This window comes from Aspergillus steynii, assembly GCF_002849105.1.
Source record: "Aspergillus steynii IBT 23096 chromosome Unknown P170scaffold_3, whole genome shotgun sequence".
Lineage (NCBI taxonomy): Eukaryota > Fungi > Ascomycota > Eurotiomycetes > Eurotiales > Aspergillaceae > Aspergillus > Aspergillus steynii.
Genome location: NW_020194400.1, coordinates 3,229,372 through 3,247,515, shown reverse-complemented (window position 1 = coordinate 3,247,515; position 18,144 = coordinate 3,229,372). Strand labels below are relative to the sequence as shown.

Here is an 18,144-nt window from a genome sequence, read left to right as displayed (position 1 = left end):
CGTGGAAACCAAACGAGGGTGGCTGGTCGCGAGGACAAGTCGCCAGCTCCGGGAGCACATGACGAGCGTCCCCAAATTCGGGATGGCCGGGCTGAGGAGAAAAAGAAAAAAAAACTGTGCGCCGTAATTTGAACCCTTTCGACCATTTGGATCCCTGGCGATGGACAAATCAGTTAGTGCAAACTTAGAGGACAGGATATTTCATCGTTCATATCTCGTATTATTTATCTTATTTTCATGTATTTCGAGGATGGATTTATTTAAATATTGATTTTCATTTATTTTTCGAATTAGTGAGGGCGACCTGCAACGAGAGAATCCTCATTTCCATATCCCCGTCCGCCCGCCACCGCCCAGTATTATATACGGGAGCATTACGCAGGCCCGAGGGACCATAGCGCAGGTGGGCGACTCCCAGGGTGTTCATCTGCGCACACCCAGTCCCTTGGACGGCGGCTACCACGTACCTGACGACCACCTTATGCCGTCCGTGGTATACGGTAAAGTCGAGAATTCCTAACCCTCGACGCACCCCGAATACAAAGAACGAAAGGACAGCAGCCATGGAGTGGGGCAAAGCCTGGGGAGGTTACGGAACCGTACGGCGCAGGCATCGGTTGGTCTGAATCTCTCGCCGCCTCGACCGCTAGACGAGCCGCCGGGCCAGTCAGCTCCTCTACGGTACAAATGCCCCATCGCCCGCCCTTCTTTTCGCTGCGGCTTTCTCTCTCTGCTCCCTCTCGTTGGTCGTCCCGCCTCTCCAGTCCTTGCGTGCCCTCCAGTCACCGACGTCGCTCTGACCTGGCCGCACAGAACCCATTGGCTCTTCCGCCCGTTGCCTGTTTGGTTGGGGGTTTTTATTTTTTATTTTTCCATTTTCCATTTTTCTTTTCTTTTTTATTCTTTTTTCTGATTTGCGTCGGCGCTGCATTTGATTTGATTATTCATTCCCACCGTAGGCCACCTTCAAATCAGATCACTGATCCTGTCGTCCAACCCAATCGTTGTTTTCCTTCCTTCCCCCCCATCATTTTCTCTCCTCGTGATTGATCACTCCCATCCATCATCTTGGAATAATCCCACGGTTGTGGCCGAATCACCGTCCGAGGTACGTGGATTCTCCCCCCTCCCCCCCTTGCGCACCCTGTGGTATTGTTTTTTTATCTCCCGTTTTTATGATTCCAGTATCAATGTATTCTGTTTGTACCCAATTGTCCGTCTGTCGCTCAATCACATCACTTGTGCGCACCTGCGCGTTGCAATTCTCCAACCAGCGCGCACGTTCTCGTTGGCTTCCAAACCTCACTCTGTCGCCGTTCCTGTCTTTCCCCCCCATCCCCTCCGCAAATCACGTTGCTTTGGCATCGGTCGCATTGCGACGATGAGCCTTCTGCGCTTGAATCGCTCCACTCCGTCGAAGCTCAATTAATCGTGCGGTGCGATTTGCCCGACTCGATCGCTGGCGCTGGATCGCGCGGATCAACCCGGGCCGGATTGACTGACATCAGCGGCAGCCCGCACTTCGCGTCGCAGAGAATTGGCTTCTTCCCTTCCCGTGATTGCATCGTTTGGCCTCGTCTTCCCTCTCTCGTGTGAACTGTGGAAAAAGCCTTTCTGCCACCGGCCGGAAATAGTCCACGTTCGATCAGGTAATTAACCTGGTTTTTCCCCCTCCACTCCCCCCCCCGGCCCTAGGCATCTTATCGGAACCCTAGCGTGTCATTGTTGTTTGTACGTACCGGACCACGCGATTGGGGAAGCCCTCTGCCCATTTACCCACCGCGAATCAAAACATCCCCCTCAATCCAATCGACCGTTTGCTTGTCCGCAAGGCACTGCAGATAGACACCCTGTTTCAGTCCCTTTTCTTTTGCTTTTTCCGTCTTGTTTCTGGCCCGTGGGACGCCTTCGCGGGTTTGATGACATATCCACATTGTTATGCATGCCGTTAATTGTCGCGTTTTACCTTCAATTCCCCGCCTCCCCCAGTTCGCCCAATCACGACGCGTCAAGCTTGATTCACGGCTGGTTGTATGCGCTTCTCTAACATATTCCGATCTTTAGACGCGCGGGTTGTCTTCGTCGCTGTATATTGAAGACGGTCTTCGTTGAGAGTAATCTTGACCCTCCTCTTTCCGGTCAAGTCTCTCCCCTGCAGTACGCAGAACCTGCGTCGGTACACTCCTGGATCCGGCACTGAAGGCGTCGTTGCCTCTCTTCGACAAGGTATGTAGCCGGCTGCATCATGATTCCCGCTTGCCAACGCATACATCCTTCAGCCCTGAATAGACTAAACCGCCACAATATCACTCCTCCCCCCCCTTCCCCCCACCATCCCTCTGACAGAGTCTCTTCCCCCCCCATTATGACAGCGCACAAATCAGCATGCGCATCTTTTGATTGGTGGAGAAGGGAGATGCTGATGGTTTTCTGTAGTTGACTTCACGGCGCAAGCCCTTTGCTAGGCGCATTCTGACATCAGTCCCCTCCCAAGTCGCATAGTAGCTCTGGGAACCGCGGACCGGGATATCCTCACGCATCTGGACCCGAAGGAGCAGGCAGGACGCGCTGCTAGCACCGCCTCATATCGCTATTTTCTGCATCGTCCCCGCCTCAAACAGACGTGGCCTGGCAGCCCGAATTCCCTGAAGGGTCTGAACATTGTCCGTACAGGTAAGGTGCCAGTTGTTGTTCTTCAAATACACTGCCGTAGTCACTGCCTTGCCTACCCCCCATGCTTTTTTTATCTTTGTTGTTTATTTTTCGCTCCCCAAATCTCCCATCGTTGGGGGAAACGATCTGTGAACCGTTTCGGCGCATGCCGGCAATGGCCAACTTTGTTATCAAGAAGATCGGATTTTGTCTGACAACGCATCAAGTGCGACATCTTGTCGAGGGCACCCTGGCTCGCTGCATCAGAGCCCAACCACGTTACACTCGGAGTTGAACGTAAAAAAAAAGGTTTCCACAAAAAGACCCAGAATCTCCGGAGAAAGCTGCTCGAAGTCATTTCGGCAAACAAGCGTTCATCTTTGGACGGTCTTTCTCTTGTCGCGGATCGTGGAAAAGCCCGGGTATCATCCCCAGACCGGAAAACACAGCGGTAAGCGCCCTGGTGCAAGTGCCTTCGCCTTCGTCTCCATTCGACCCCACTCAGAATCCAGTGACCGGTCGGCGCTGCGCTCCGTGCTGACGCTATAGGGAGGGCCTGCAGACCTTCGCATTTAACTTATCGAATCATCAACCGCAGCCTGTCGCTACTAAGTGCGGCTGTCCCTCTTTCGTGCGCGACCGTGATATCCCCCCTCACCCCCCCAGAAGTGCAACAGCGCTTCCACATCCTATCATTTACCAGAGCCTTTCCCAATATCTAAAACCAGTGGTGTCTCCTCCGCCAATTACTCCTCGCTGCCCCTACTATTGGCTCAGGTCTCTTGGTCCCTGACAGTTCGATCGACCCAATCACCGAGGCAAGTGGACGCGTGACGGGAAGCGCCGTCGCGAAATCCGCCCATGATGGAATATCCTCCTCAGTATCAACAGCCTCACGGCCAAAACCCCCATGCCCCCTCTCACATTGCCGCGCCCTACCAGACCGCGCCGCAGAACGCCGGCTCTACCGTCGGGTCGATGACTTCTCCCACCAACCCCCAAGCGCACATGCAACCCGCCCACCCGACACATCAGGCTTCTCCGATTGTCCCCTCCCAATCGCATTACCAGCAGACGCAAAATGCCCCGGGCTCGGTACATCAGCAAATGAATTTCCCTCAGTCGTACGGGGTAACGGCGGCGATGCCGCAGACCTACGGCATCTCTCCAACTCAGGCGGCCGCCATGGCCACTGCCGCGGCTTCGGGTCAGTTCTATCCGCTTCACCAAGACTCCATGGCTGGCCAACTTCCGCAGGGCCCCCGTGGCTCGCCGCGCATGCCAGGCGTGCAAGTGAAGAATGATCGAAACCCTCGCTCACCGCCGCAATTACCAGGACAAATGCCTTCCATGGCCTCCCAAGTGCCCATGCCCCAGAATGCTCAGATGCCGCCGCGGCGCATGAGCCACGTCGGTAGCCCGCACGTTCAAAGCGCTCAACCCGTCCTCAACCACGTTGGCCGTCCGTCCGTAGGCCCGCCCATGGCCCCTCCTCATCAGCCGGCAGTACAGCAAAGTCAACCGTCTCCGGAGATGGTCGCCGGCCCCCAGGAAGAATCCCCGCTCTATGTCAACGCGAAGCAGTTCCACCGGATCCTGAAACGTCGCGTTGCTCGCCAAAAGTTGGAAGAGCAACTACGACTGACCTCCAAGGGCCGCAAGCCCTACTTGCACGAATCCCGTCACAATCACGCCATGCGGCGCCCGCGAGGTCCCGGTGGTCGATTCCTGACTGCCGAAGAAGTCGCCGCCATGGAAAAGAAACAGGGCCCCGGAGCTCCCGGACAGGAGAACATCGACAGCAGCGTCGTGAAACACGCCGGCGGGAATACTCCGTCGGCTCAGAAACGGAAGTCAAGTGAAGTCAACGACGACAACGTCGGCTCGGCCAAAAAAGCGAAGACCGGTGGGCCGAAGACTAGCAGCGCCGAGGAAAGTGAAAACGAGTCCGCCGATGCTTCGGATGAAGAAGGTTGAGCGGTTAAACTAACGACCCGTCACGTTCTCCTTTCACGTCGATTTCGCTCCCGACATCTGTTTCTTCATACTTATTTTTCATGGTCTTTATGGATGGATGCCTGGATTATTATTTTTTTTTCTTTGCCTTTTTAATTTCTTTTTTCCCCCTCCGGTAGCGAGCGATGTGTGACTACTTTCCCGTGGTTCTGATTTTTATCCTTTTCCTTTTCGTCTTATTGTCACGCCTTCTGGTTTCATGGTTGTTGATATTGTTATGCTGGTACGAAGTTTGATCATATATCCCTTGACCCGATGATGCTCTATCTGCCAGGAACGTGTGTATGAAATGATTTCCCTGTTTTGTTTTGTCTTTTCTCCATTTTCTTGTTCTGATGTTTCTCTATTCATATTCATTTTTTCATTTTTCTCTTCAAACTCCAATCCTCTGGTCCGGTGTGAATACATCGAATGAAGTGCAAAACTGCCATAGCTTGTGATGGTCTCTTGCAACGACGGCCTACGTTCCGGTCAGCTCCTAAGCTTGCTGGAGGAGCTCCCCACTCGGCCGTCTCAATTGCCCCCGGGAGCCTTTTTGGCAGGGGCACCGTTCAAGACTATTATTAATCACGCCGACCCAGTCTGCTTACGCTTTTGTCGAAGCAGCTGCTTTTTATATCGACAGTCCGATTGTTCGTTTTTTGCATTTAGGTATCGTGTTATACGGAATCGCGTGATTTGGGGTTTAGAGCGGAACCCATCGCTGGTAAAAAACAAAAATAACCCCTCGTGGAATGAACTTTGGAAATGCGTTGATAACCGGAGGAATGATTTGGACCCACCGAATTTGTTACTCACTGTAGGGCAATACAACGGGTGCATAGGGCGAGGTTTTTGATCTGTTTGGAGTTCTTGTCTCTTGGATTAGATATCTGCGGTTCTATCCTTACCCCTGTCCACAGTGTCACCATGCTCGGACCCAGAATTCTTGGAACTGATCCAAGACGACGGTCATAGCTGTCAGCGCCGACTCTGGTCAACCTGGGGTTGGGATCTGGGATTCACCCTTCTGAGCCAGGAGTTGGGTGGCGCTGTCTTTTCTCTACCGTTCGATCATCGGTTAACCATCTTTGTTGTCTTCCCTTTGATTTCGAGTATTTTTCTTTCTTTCTTTTGCAAGGATGATTCCCCCGGTAGTCGTGTACAAATATCAGGACATACTTTTCGACGTGAGATTTGGCTCTGGTAGCCAGAGATGCGGCTAATCTGGCTGAATTTTCAACGCTCCGTAGAGGTCAGTGAATGTTCCATGCGTATGCACCTCTGAGAGTGGGTGAATGGAAGGTGAGAGAAGAGAGATCCCGGTCTCTCCGGAGTACATGATCTATCACGACCATCATTCGGCGTCTCCGGAATCCACACCAGCAACTTTCCCCTTTGGCGCAAGTGCCAAAAATATCCCCGGATTAGTCAGCCCGCGCTGACATAAGCGCCGACTCGCCTTTCCCCGTCTCGACTGTCGCTTTCCTCCGATTCTCCAACTGCATCGCATCTGTCCCGGTGATTTCCCCCCCCGGTTCAGCTGTCTCGTTCCCTCCAAACTTATCATTGGACTGGGTCTGTGTTCAGGGATTGGTCTCATCCGATTGATTCATCCTTTCTTATAAGGCTTCTTGTAGGTCGCCTTCCTCGTTTACTTCTCTCTTTTATCCCCATTGTCGTGTTTCTTCTGTTACACTCACCACCGCCCTTTGTCTCTCTCGTCTTCCCCTCCCAATTCTCGCTGCCCCCTTTTCCCTACTTCGTCTTCTGCGGCTCTTCTCATTGCAGGAGAGGGGGAAAACGGATTCTCTCATCATTCCCATCACCTCTCTACTTTGATACCCTCCTTTTTGCAACCTGCTTTCTTGCTCTCTGTTCCCGATCTCTAGGGAGTCGCCGGCCATATCGTCGCGCCCTCATTGACCTTCGAGACTTCCGGTGCTTTGCACGATTGTCTTGTCTTTTCTTTCTCTCGTTTCTTTTCTTTTCATTTTCCATCCATCTTTGGCTCCTTCGAGAGCGCGTCTTTATTCTCTCGTTTTCGGGCTCCATCTTTGTCTCTCAAGCCGTGAACATGTCCTCTTTAAGATTTCCCGTCGCGCGGGTTTCAGCCTCGTTTTCATCTTGCTGCTCATCCACCCCCGTTCCCTCTACCCTGCGTCAACATCCAACCTGCCAGGCACTTGGATGATCAAGTCAAGTGAAAAGACATTCTCTAATTTTGTTGATGTCGGTTTTAGCTCACGTTTGCCGGTCTTTACCGCCTTCTCCTGCTCTTCCGTCGGCCGTCGTCTCGACTCCGGTGATTTTCTCCATCTTTGACAGCAGTCGAACGTGATTCGAGACCGGACACGTGGTTTCTACCGCCGCTAAGGACCAGCCCAGCCATTCGACATGGACTCGTATGATACGTACGGATCTCCCGGTAGGAGCCGGGATGGAGACGCGTACTCTAACAGGGCTCCCGTGGATTCTTACCGACGCAGGTCTCCCGGTAAGGCCTCCCAATCTTGACGCTTTGGTGTGAGAGACCCACTTATCCTTTTTATATAGTATCGCAGGATCGTCGCCGGGGACGTGGTCGTTCTCGCTCGCCAGCCATGATCGATCGTTATGAACCTACGGATCGACGAACCTCTCGAGATGATTACTATACCGCCGCTCGCGAACATACCATGAGGGAGCGTGAAGATCGTCGTCGTGCTCCTTCGCCCAACGTCGCAAACATTGATCGATATGTCCCTGGACAGGACTCGGGAAAGCGGCCGATCCCGACGAACCCCCTGCCGAACCCACTCAGCCTTGACTTCCAGGTTGGATTCAACTGGTTTGCCGAATGGTGGCGCGCCGAACAATCCATCAAGGAGGAGAAAGAGCGCGCCAAACATGGTGGACGCCGCCCGTCGGACCGCGTCAAGGGAGAGCGTGAGGCGCGCGAAGATCGTGACCGTGAGCGGGCACAGATCCAGGCCGCTTATGACTCGTACAAGGTGGATCTCCAAATTAAGATGGCAAGGACGTTTGTTCAACACCATCGAAACGAGGAATGGTTCAAGGAGCGTTATGTTCCCGAAGTTCGGGACCCTCTGCGCCGCCGCGTGATGGACTTCAGGGTGGGCGCCTATCAGCAGTGGGAGAGCGATATCGACGGTGGAATGTTTGACGACTTCACTCTTGAAGGGATCTACAAAAGCGAGAGTGACGGTGCGGGCGGTGTTGTCGAGAAAGAGGAAGGTGAAACGACTGCTGTGGGAGAGACGTTAAGTGTCTTGGACTTGCTCCCAGCCCGAGGTGGTGAGCTTCGCGACGAGGCTTTGTCCCAACCCGCGCTACTCATCAAGACCCTGGCGCCGAATGTGAGCCGGGAGAAAATCGAAGAGTTTTGCAAGGAACATCTGGGGGAGCAAGATGGTGGCTTCAAGTGGCTCAGTCTTAGCGACCCGAACCCTTCTAAGAAATACCACCGTATGGGTTGGATCATGCTGCACCCCGCAGCGGACAATGCCGTCGTCGAGAGAGGGGACGGCAGAGAGGAAGAGGGCGAGGAAATCGAGCAGGACGACTATGCCAACGGTACGTCCGGAACTTCTGCCGCCGAGAAGGCTCTTGAGGCCGTCAACGACAAAACCATCCATGACCCAGTTCACGGAGATTTTGTCTGCCACGTTGGGGTCCATGTTCCTCCCGCACAGCCACGCAAGAAGGCGCTCTGGGATCTTTTCTCCTCCCCCGAGCGTATCGAACGTGACTTAGAACTGGCCAGACGACTCGTGTCGAAGCTGGACTCCGAAATGGGCGGTGATGTAGATGGGTATGTTAAGATCGAGGAGCGGGTGGAAGAGTTGCGCGGAAAGGGCTGGCTGCAGCCGCCCGTCACTGGTCCCGTCAGTGTCAAGAAGAGAAAGTCCGACTTTGACACCGATGACATGGACGAAGGTGAAGCCGAGGAAGGTGAGGAGCAGGAAGGTTGGGAGGATGATGAGATTGATGACGAGGAGCTTTTGGCCAAGAAGAAGAAGCTGGACTTGCTTGTGGAATACATCCGCAGGGTCTACAACTTTTGCTTCTTTTGTGTGTTTGAAAGCGACTCGGTCCACGAGCTTGCGCGCAAATGCCCCGGCGGTCACCTTCGTCGGCCGCGCGCTGGTCTCAGCTCGCAGTCGAAGGCTGTCGCTAGAGCCAGTGCCCTGGGACAGCCATTCCCAGTCAAGAAAAAGGAGCCCAGCGAGGAGGGCGAGGAGCAACCGACACCCGCGGAGGAAAAGCGACCGCAACGCTTCACTTCCAAATCAGAACAGCAGCTCCAGCGTGCGTTCAACTGGGTGAAAACCTTTGAGGACAAGCTCCTTCAGATCCTTGAGCCTGAGAATGTGGACATCCGAAAGCTGGGCGGTAAACCGGTTGATGACGCACTTGAGGAGGAATTATCAAAATTCATGAAACAGGAGGACGAGTCGAAGTATCGTTGCAAGGTTCCCGAGTGCACCAAGTTGTTCAAGGCTGAGTATTTCTGGCGTAAGCATATTGAGAAACGCCACACGGAGTGGTATGAGACCATCCGAAGCGACGTGAGTACAACTGATTGTGCCCTTTGGCAACCAAAAGAAAGGAAGCTAACATGTTTGAAACAGCTGTCTTTGGTGAATGCATATGTTCTCGATCCTGCTCGCATCGCCCCCTCGCGGTCTGATGCCAATAGCAACGGTCACTTCCCTCTCAGCTCGGGCCAGAACCAGACCGGAACTCCTCGTGGCTTCAGTCTGTCATCCTCGATGCCTCCATACATGGGCCCGAACGGCAACGTCCCTGCTGGCTTCCCACCAATGGCCGGTGCCGCATCCTTGCCTGGATTCATTGGCGTGAACAATCCGGCCGGAGCTTGGAGCGCCGGTGGTATGGTCGGCGGTGATCATCCTGGGCTACACCAGCCTGGCGCTATGCGTCGGGGTGGTCGCTTTAACAACCGCTCGGGGCCGTATGATCGACGCGGGGGTAACAATCGATATGGCAACTCCGCCGGGAGTGGCCGATTGAGTCCCGTTCGTGGCATGTCGAACATGTATGGATCGGGTGGTCGTCTCCCGGCTAACTCGGGGGTGCCATACATTCCTCCTGGACACCCGGCAGCGGCCGCGTTTGCTGGTGCCGGCGGCTTTCCCGATGCCATGGGCGCCGGTGCCGGTCCTCAGGGCATGGGACCCCGGGAAGCCGTCCAAGGCCGCAGTCTCAAGAGCTATGAGGATCTTGATGCGGTTGGTGGTGCCGGCAGTGGTGAACTAAACTACTAAAGTGCAGCTATGCTATTTGCTAATTGTTGCTTGCATCTTGAAAACAAAAATCTTCTGTTCAACGCGTGGCGTCCAAAGGCTTTCCATCTTTCTGTCATTTTCTTTTTTCCAGAACCATATCATAACATCAGCTTGATCTATCGCACGTCTTTCATTCTATGGTTTGGGCTTTTAATACACGCTTTCAGATCGTCCGGTCCTTTTATTGCCATTCTTTCGTCCATTCTTCATTCCAGTCAACGCCTTGTTTTCAGAGCGGTGGGTCACTACTTGGGAACGGGAGTTCTTTTTCTTTGCTCATCTTACGCAATCTCGCCTTCGTCCTCATGTACCTTATTCACCAGGTCTTTCTTCTCGGATCGCCTTCTTTGGAGTTCATCCGACCGAAAGCTGAAAGACTCAAAAGAGAAGAAAAAGGAAAGAAGAAAAAAAAATCAATCAGCCCTCTGTGAAAAATTTCTCCCCTCGTTGTTCCTTCTTTGTGTGTACCATACTTTTCGTATCTGCTGAAATAAATCGACGCATTCCTTTATTCAGCTAGCTTGCTATCTACTTGCGTTCGGCACTGCATACTTCGAGGTAAAGCCACGGACCGAGCAATAGTGGTAGGCACCATAGTCTATGCTATCCGTAACTCGACAACCGGGGGTAAGATTATGCCTCATAATCTTCACGGCTTGTCCGACCTAATCCATGTCTCTACGTACGCACACACCTGAAAGCTGAAGAAAAAGAACCAGGATGAAGCAAGCACCGCGTGACCTTGTGCGAAATGAATAAGGGGGAATGAGAAGCTTAAGTCAGGGGTTTGATTTGGTTTTATTTGATAATAGGTTCTTGGTCTGTGTTACTGCTCGGGGAAGGGGAAGAGTGCCGGGGTTGTGTTACGCTTTTTCCCGTCCCACATCCATCCCATTCTATTCTATTATTTCATTTTGATGAAAGCGATTTGAATTTGTCGTATACACAGGGTATAATTATTGGGAAGCTCAATTTGATGAAAGTGCGTATATATACGAGGATATAACTGTCATCTGGAAACTGGCCGGCCAGTCTCTGTGGACGTTACTTAGCAGGAGCGGGAGTAGAGGTGGACCCCGGCATGCGGATTACGATTTCCTCGCTGCCGTCGTGCCACTGCGCACCCATTTTACGGATGCGGCGCTCGCTGGCCAGGAAGAGAAGTAGGTATACATGCACGGCGATCTCACCCCATGCGTAAACCTTCAGACTGAGCTCGTGAGCCGGGGGAACGCTCTGGTTGTGCTGGGAGCTTGAACTTGAATCAGTTTGGGAACGGGATCGTGTTTCAGAGCCAGAGCCAGAGTCTGTGTCAGAGCTCGACGAAACATCTTCAAGTAAGCACCAAACTCCCCATCCCGCTCTCTCTTCTTTCCCTACAAACTCGCTTAGGAAAGACCAGAAGCGGCGGAAGAGGGACGGATTCCAGACATTCGGGTTTGGATTGGGTTTGCTCGCATCAGCGTCTGCGTGCAGGATGTCAATACGAATATACCAGTATCCTCGTTCGAGGATGTCCAGAGAGCGGGACTGATGGGCTGGTGTGTAGATTCGCGGGGAATGCAGACGGTTGAAGAGCATGGATAGGGTGGGGGTGATGTGTGTGGTGAATTTCTTGTTGGAAATTGGAGGTGGAGAGGGCCTGATTTGCATGGGAGGGACGATTTTGATGTCAATGACGGGAACGGGAGGGAGAGATGGTTTATTGTCGCCTTTGTCTTTGTTCGGAGACTTTGGTTTGGATTTGGGGATGGGAGAGGAAGGAGGATCGGGGGGAGGGCGGGTTTCACGATCGATCTGGGGTGTAGTAGTGTCTTTTTCTTTTGGTTCCTGCTTTTGTTCTTCTTTTCCTTCGTGCTCTGTGGCAGTAGGTGTAGGTTCCTTGCGCGAGACATCTTTAGAGGGCTGACCTGGGGTCGGATCCGGGTCTATTCGACATCGCTTCGACGGGCGAGGCGACGAGCAATCCGGCGACGATATCCTCTGATGCTGGCCTGAAGTTAAATCGGCGGCATTGTCCGAGACCAATCTCTCGGGCTGAGAGTCCGGTATAACGCTGACCGGACTACCTAGCGAATCCGGCGCAGCGCCACCAGGCGGTGGCGGGTCTGTCGCCGCAGCCAACGCCGTCGAGGGGATAATATTATGATTATGAGGTGGGATCACGTGGAGATCGAGATCGAAGGTAGACTCGGACGTGTAAGGGAGAGATGGGCCGGCGGAATGAGCATCGGCACCACGATGACGGGCGTCATCGGCATGCGGGCGATCATGACTTTCATTTTGGTCTTGATCCTGACTCTGATCCTGCTCTTGCGTCTGATCACAAGGACTCTCGTCCGACTTGAGGGTGATTACTTGACTCGAGACAGGACGAAAGCCGAGGATGGCCTGAACTTGAGCACGATAGCGGGCATCGTCCGCGGCGGTGCTGGGAGCGGAGACGTGAACGAGGATTTCCGACGTTTCCATGACATGGCGGGGAGGGAGGGAGGAAATTCGGAGACGAGACGGGGTTCTGATTGAGGTGATGGTCCGGTCCACGGGCGTTGGTCAACGGTTGAAGCCTTTCTCCATCGTCATGGGCGTCGTTCGGCCGACGAAAGCGACAAAGAAAGAAGAAACGAAAACGCAGGCAAAAAGACGAGTCATGCGCCGGTGGGGATCCGTCCCGATCGAGCAGCCTGGTGGCCTTAGGCCGCAGATCGGCCTCGACGGTGGTTCCTTCTTCTTTGGGAAGCCGATCCTCTTTTTCTTTCCTTCTCTCCTTTCCTTTGTCTTCGCTTGTCTCTCTTGCACCGTCGACTCCCTCGCCTGCTACCATCCGATCCAACGGAGCATTGGCTTGGCCAGGTGCCTGGGAGTGGCTGGGAGGCCCTCTACATAGTACAGCTTACGTTTCGAACACGCATAGTAAGCAACAATGGAAACCTTAATCTGATTTCCTAAATCCTCTAGTGAAATGAGGATCCTCAGAACCAGGGACAGAGAGAAAATGACAGACCAGATAAGTCAATTCTCATCGGTCGAAGCCAATGTTGATGAATCGAGAGTAGTTCGCATCCCAGAAAGTCTGAACGATTAACATCCAGCCCTCACCTTCCTGTGAGAAAAACCAGTCTCAAACCAGACTATTTTATTTGAATCTGCCCCCTGCCATCCCGGGGATCGTTAAACCCCGAAGAGTCCAACGACATGGTCATGGGAGCTCCCCGAGTGGCATTTGGGATCCTCCCCGCCCCCTTAGGCCCCTACCATCGCGTTCGTACCTGAGTTCGGCAGATTGGCGCCGTGCGGTGCGGTACTACTGCGTGTGCATACCGATTTAGTGCTACGACAGATTGCAGGCTGGCTAGCTCGGTGGGTAAAAGCGTTGGGGATCGCAACCCAGGTCTCCATTCTTCCTTCGAGCACCATCCCGATCCAGGATAAAAGGCCGACCTCTCAATGGTCAGTGGGACTCATGAAGGGGGAGCGACCAGTTTTTCCCTCTAAACAAACGAAAAAAGAAAAAAAGGAAATAAAAAAATTAAAAAAAAGGGAAAAAGGAAAAGCAAAAAACCACGCAAAAGAGATCAGTCCGAATGTCAACCTGTCTGCATACGTACAACCGTTGGTGTCCCAAACCCAACCAGGATATTGGAATAAAGACCCTGGACGATGGATGTTACACGCGGACAAGGTTCCCTATGGTCTATGATGTTTTACATGAGAGATATCAACCGACTGAGCGCCCTCGGATTGAGTTGGATGGTCCCCGGTTGGCCAGTCAAGCCCAGGAAAAAGGACCAGACATCCTGGTGCAACTTTCCCACTCCAGTACTTCCTCCGTAGGAGCTCTCGGATCTGGAATCTGGACCTGGAAGCTAGTTTCCGGGAACCACAGTAGCGACAAACGAACGGAGTTCTTTCGGGGAATCGTCCTCTGGGACTAGAACGAACTATTGTCATGATGATTCTTTTTCGAGAGGAATTATTACCATCGCGGCAATCAGCAGGATTCAATGACGACCAAAAGAAAAAGAAAAGAAAAGAAAAAAGAAGAGAGTGAGGCAAAAAATAAAATAAAAAAACTTTGTCTGGTCGATCGCAGGCCAGTTTCAACCTTCCACACACCCTTAAGGATTACACGGGAGGATGCATTCTTGCTTTTTCCTACGGTCCCAGACTGCCAATGAATTATTGGCGATCGGATGAAAAAAAGAGGAGATCAGGGTGGATTCCTATTGACGGATGGAATCCATTCCGGCTGTTCGCTCAGCCGAGGTCAGATCTGAGTGCATCGAGGCTAGAACTAAGGCCAGCGGTGACTCCTTTCTTTTTTTCTCTGATCGTGCTTGGGAGGAAGATGATGCTGCCTATGACGATTCTCATGATTATTGAATCCTCCCTCCCGATTCATGTAACTGCGTCGACCGTGTTCATTCCTGTCAGCGACCCCGTAACTGGAACTAACGGACCTTAGTGGCATCTGCGGAACGTCTCCATTCCAGCCCGTCGTTAATCGAAATTTCATTAATTCGGTGACCGGCAGGCTAGACCATCTTGATTGCGCAAAGACCAAGGGCCCGTGAAGAACGGGGACGCGAGCCAATTAATCGTCAGATCCGGCTTGCATGGTGGATGTTACCAGACGAGTCGGCTTGACAGGGTCTCCAGGTCCATCTGCTTAGCATCATCTCTTGTCCTGTCGAATGTCTTGTCGCCGTGTCCCACTTTAACCTCCGACCTCTTCATCGTTCCACTCTTTTCCTCCGTTTCGGACGTTCTCTTCCCACTCGCCCTGAATCCCTCATCCTTCGACCTCTCCCTGTGGCCTCTTTCCATCCCCCGTCAGTCCCCGTTTGGAGCTATCGATCCCGTCTCCTTCTCGAGGCTGGTTTTCCTATTGCACCTGGATCTTGGGTAATCAACCCTCTCTCTCCCCTTTCCTCCTCTTCCTTTCCCCCTCGTGTGGTGTCCAACTCAATTCCCCGTCGGGCGCGCATCGGGGGGAACACGCATCCGATCTGCCGTGCGTGTTAATAAAACCAAAGTTCAAAAATTAAACAACGACAAAAAAGTATATCGTATCCTTTTATTAATTTCAACGGTGAGGCGCTCGGACAAAGTGGGAATATATCCACTCTATTCTTCGTAGTTTCATTCTAAGGCTGACAACGGTTGCAGGCAGCTTTCTCTCGCTCGCTCCCATACGAGACTTTCGCCACCATCATCATTCCCTCCCGGACCCATCCAGATCTTCATCCGTCGTCAGCGCCGGTCCGGCTCGTATCCATCGCGGTCGTTTCCCTTCCCTGCTTCTCTCGTCTTCTCTCCTATCTCGGGCCTGTAATCGCGCCGGTCGCATCTTCCCTTCCTCCCCTTCCCTCCCTCCTCTCCCTGCAGACGACTGCCAGCAATCAACCATGGAAGCCATGAATGACGGGATCATGCCGGTGGATCAAGGCACGATCTATCGGCATAGTATGCAACAGGATTCGCCCGGTAGGTGGAGGGACATTTTCTTTTTCTTTCTGTTGGTCGAAACAGGTCGTTTTGGTACAATCACTATTCTGAAATATTGACTCGGACTGTTGTCGGAATGATCGGATCTTGAAGCTTTCCTACCTGATCGGCTGGGGACCTTTACCGAAGGTTCGTCGGTATGTGGCGCAATTGGCTTTCCCGAAGGAAACCACGCGCCTTGCGACAGCTATGGACGGCAGCCATTGTCTAGTGGCAATAGCCAAATGTTCATTTGCTCCAGCGATTACTTCTCGATTTCCGATTGTCGCTTTATTGACTTCTGTTTGCCACCCCCGGGCAGAGTGCTGACGTCTCTTAAAACCAAAAGGCAAAACATCCTCCGGGACAGATTGGTTGAAGTTCTTTTCGGGAGGCGGCGGCGGCGGACAGAAGAAAGTCACTCGAGGTTAGTGATCTCCTCACTGGGCTATATGGGATACATCATAACGTGGAATAGATGGACAACCGGCGAAACGACGGGGACCGAAGCCAGACAGCCGGCCCGCCCTTACTAGACGACAAGAGCTGAATCGTCAGGCTCAAAGGTATGTCGAGGAGAACCGTGGATATTGGCTGCACAGGGTGATCTGACCAAGCGACGGGTAAACCAGGACGCATCGCGAGCGGAAAGAACAGTACATGCGATCATTAGAGACGGAGGTGTCGCGACTACGAGAGGCGTACACGCAGGAAATCTCGGCGGCCAATTTAACGGTCCACCAACATCGAGAAATGGTGCGATCCTTGTCGGAGGAAAATAACATCCTGAAAGACATCCTTGCCAGTCAAGGCATCAACGTCGAAGCCGAGGTCGAACGGCACAAAGCCGAACGCACCACTCCGGCATTCCAGCAACCAGCTCAGCAACAGTCGACGAGTCCCTTTGCCGGCAGCAGTGTCAGCTCGCAGCCGCCCAACGTTGCACAGCCTGGCAGTAACATGTACACTTCCCCACCGGCCACGGTCACTCCTCCGACCACCGTTTCGGTTTCGTCGAGCGTTAGTCCCGCCATGAACGGGGTATCGCATATGGATGTCTCCCCCGTCCAGGAACTTACGCCGCAGAATCACTCCCATCACAACGCGCCATGCGACGCGCTGGCCACTTTGGACCGGATAGCCCCGGCCAGTCGGCAACCGGCGCATCCCAATGGAGTTTTTGAATCGGACCCTCAGTTGCAGGTTGACTTTATCCTAACGTAAGTTGCCGGTCATTCCTTCCCCTTAGTCTCAATTCGAGGTCTAATCGTGCGCAGACTGGAAGGACCCTGTCGCGAACACACCGACTATCTGTGTCGACGATCCATCACGGAGGCCGATGACGAGGACATGCCGTTCTCGGGACACGCGCTGATGGCGACCTGCCCACCCCCCAGCTACATCTCCAACACGACGATCGAGCAAACCTATCCCCACCAGACCTACGACTTACCACACGCCAATCTTTCCACTCTGCTGAACCTCAGTCGACAGCTCGTCACCGAAGGGCAGATCACACCAATCATGGCGCTGCAGTGCCTCAAAAGCCACGAGCTGTATCGCAGCTTGACACGCGACGACATCAAGATCATCATCGAGACGCTGAACACGAAAGTACGATGCTACGGGTTCGGGGCCGTGGTAGAGGACTTTGAACTCAAAGACTGCTTGAGTAGCGTGGTAGGCACCAAGGTAGACCTGGGGCTTTCACAGGTCACCGATGATATGTTATATTCATGATGTCGATAAGACGGAGTTGGTGGATTTGATTTGGACTGGGCTGGGCTGGGCTGGACATGTAATTAAACTGGTTGCGAGCATTGGCGGGTTGGCTGCTTTTCTTGAGGGGTTTCGGTCTGGAGAAGAGTGGATGATTTGATTTCATTGATATGGACCATCTTCCGATCAATCTTGTACGCATTAATGTTTGGCATTGGCATTGCATATGGCCTTTTGGCTCATACATACATAAACCGCACACCGCATATTCACTTGGATAGACCAACTTATCAACCCAAATCTAGTATCCAACTAAACCTGCACCATCCTCACCACATCCACCAAATCTCGGCCCTCCCTGACACCACCCACAATCCTCCCCACCAGATCCTCCGACCCCAATCGAATCGCCGAATACAGGATCTCCATTGCCTGATTCTCCGCTTTCCTAGCCCCGGGGCTCGAGCTTGCCCCCATCCCCATCCCCGTCCCCAATCCCTGCCCTTGCCCCAGAGCCGCATTAAACGCCATCCCCTCGCGCAACTCCATGATCTCATGTCCCTCCGCCTCCACCTCCGCCAGCTCCGTCCGCAGCCTTCGCGCCCGCGCCCGCAGAGTCGAAATCACTTCCGCCTGCGCAATTGCCTCCCGGTCCTCGTCCGTCGACGAGTACTTGCACTCATTGACGATGCCGCGCGCAATGCATGCCTCGCATGGAGAGAGGCGGTCGCACTTGACATGGTTTAGTATGCGAAGGCGGATGGAGGGAAACGGGGAGGGAGACAAGACGTACTTTTACTTTTCGGTTCCTGCATGGGGCGCAGGACGCGGCTGGTCGGGGCTTTGGTCGGTGCATTGGGAGGGGGTTCATTTTTCTTTTCCTTTCTTTTCTTTGGTTTAACGGTTCTAGTTGTGGGTTTGTTCTGGAGGTTGGAGATGGTTACGGGGGATGTTATTCGGTGCTGATCCACCGTCGGAG

At 53.2% G+C, this 18,144-nt stretch overlaps 7 protein-coding genes across 7 annotated transcripts; 4 read left to right on the top strand and 3 right to left on the bottom strand.

The window, feature by feature from the left end:
* Positions 1 to 3,513: 3,513 nt before the first annotated feature.
* On the top strand, positions 3,514 to 4,629 carry hapB (transcription activator HAP2; the record flags this gene model as incomplete). The annotated part of the gene is made up of 1 exon (XM_024850770.1): positions 3,514 to 4,629. The coding sequence occupies one exon, from the start codon at positions 3,514 to 3,516 to the stop codon at positions 4,627 to 4,629; it is 1,116 nt and encodes a 371-aa protein (XP_024706263.1).
* A 2,415-nt stretch (positions 4,630 to 7,044) lies between these two features.
* P170DRAFT_353875 (putative arsenite resistance protein Ars2) lies at positions 7,045 to 9,938 on the top strand (the record flags this gene model as incomplete). Its single annotated transcript, XM_024844000.1, has 3 exons — positions 7,045 to 7,144; positions 7,204 to 9,218; positions 9,282 to 9,938. The coding sequence occupies 3 exons, from the start codon at positions 7,045 to 7,047 to the stop codon at positions 9,936 to 9,938; spliced, it is 2,772 nt and encodes a 923-aa protein (XP_024706262.1).
* Positions 9,939 to 10,889: 951 nt separating this feature from the next.
* P170DRAFT_436035 (uncharacterized protein) lies at positions 10,890 to 12,709 on the bottom strand. Its single transcript, XM_024849072.1, has one exon. The coding sequence runs from the start codon at positions 12,429 to 12,431 to the stop codon at positions 11,004 to 11,006; it is 1,428 nt and encodes a 475-aa protein (XP_024706261.1). The 5' UTR covers positions 12,432 to 12,709; the 3' UTR covers positions 10,890 to 11,003.
* Positions 12,710 to 14,013: 1,304 nt separating this feature from the next.
* P170DRAFT_157130 (uncharacterized protein) lies at positions 14,014 to 14,504 on the top strand. The gene has a single exon (XM_024842546.1). It carries the CDS (start codon positions 14,134 to 14,136, stop codon positions 14,422 to 14,424), a length of 291 nt encoding a protein of 96 aa, XP_024706260.1. The 5' UTR covers positions 14,014 to 14,133; the 3' UTR covers positions 14,425 to 14,504.
* Positions 14,303 to 15,243, bottom strand: P170DRAFT_436033 (uncharacterized protein). The gene is made up of 3 exons (XM_024849071.1): positions 15,133 to 15,243; positions 14,425 to 14,864; positions 14,303 to 14,361 (listed from the first exon to the last, which is right to left on the bottom strand). The coding sequence occupies exon 2, from the start codon at positions 14,784 to 14,786 to the stop codon at positions 14,586 to 14,588; it is 201 nt and encodes a 66-aa protein (XP_024706259.1). The 5' UTR covers positions 14,787 to 14,864; positions 15,133 to 15,243; the 3' UTR covers positions 14,303 to 14,361; positions 14,425 to 14,585.
* Positions 15,244 to 15,367: 124 nt separating this feature from the next.
* Positions 15,368 to 17,186, top strand: flbB (the record flags this gene model as incomplete). The annotated part of the gene is made up of 5 exons (XM_024853154.1): positions 15,368 to 15,446; positions 15,796 to 15,873; positions 15,925 to 16,012; positions 16,079 to 16,666; positions 16,724 to 17,186. 5 exons carry the CDS (start codon positions 15,368 to 15,370, stop codon positions 17,184 to 17,186), a joined length of 1,296 nt encoding a protein of 431 aa, XP_024706258.1.
* Positions 17,187 to 17,477: 291 nt separating this feature from the next.
* On the bottom strand, positions 17,478 to 18,093 carry P170DRAFT_509011 (Zn(II)2Cys6 transcription factor domain-containing protein; the record flags this gene model as incomplete). The annotated part of the gene is made up of 2 exons (XM_024854637.1): positions 17,959 to 18,093; positions 17,478 to 17,897 (listed from the first exon to the last, which is right to left on the bottom strand). The coding sequence occupies exons 1-2, from the start codon at positions 18,034 to 18,036 to the stop codon at positions 17,478 to 17,480; spliced, it is 498 nt and encodes a 165-aa protein (XP_024706257.1). The 5' UTR covers positions 18,037 to 18,093.
* Positions 18,094 to 18,144: the final 51 nt, after the last annotated feature.

Coding starts and splice junctions, on each gene's coding strand:
- P170DRAFT_436033 (XM_024849071.1), bottom strand. CDS start 14,786: ATGGAAAGAGGCCACAGGGAGAGGTCGAAGGATGAGGGATTCAGGGCG.
- P170DRAFT_157130 (XM_024842546.1), top strand. CDS start 14,134: ATGAATTATTGGCGATCGGATGAAAAAAAGAGGAGATCAGGGTGGATT.
- P170DRAFT_436035 (XM_024849072.1), bottom strand. CDS start 12,431: ATGGAAACGTCGGAAATCCTCGTTCACGTCTCCGCTCCCAGCACCGCC.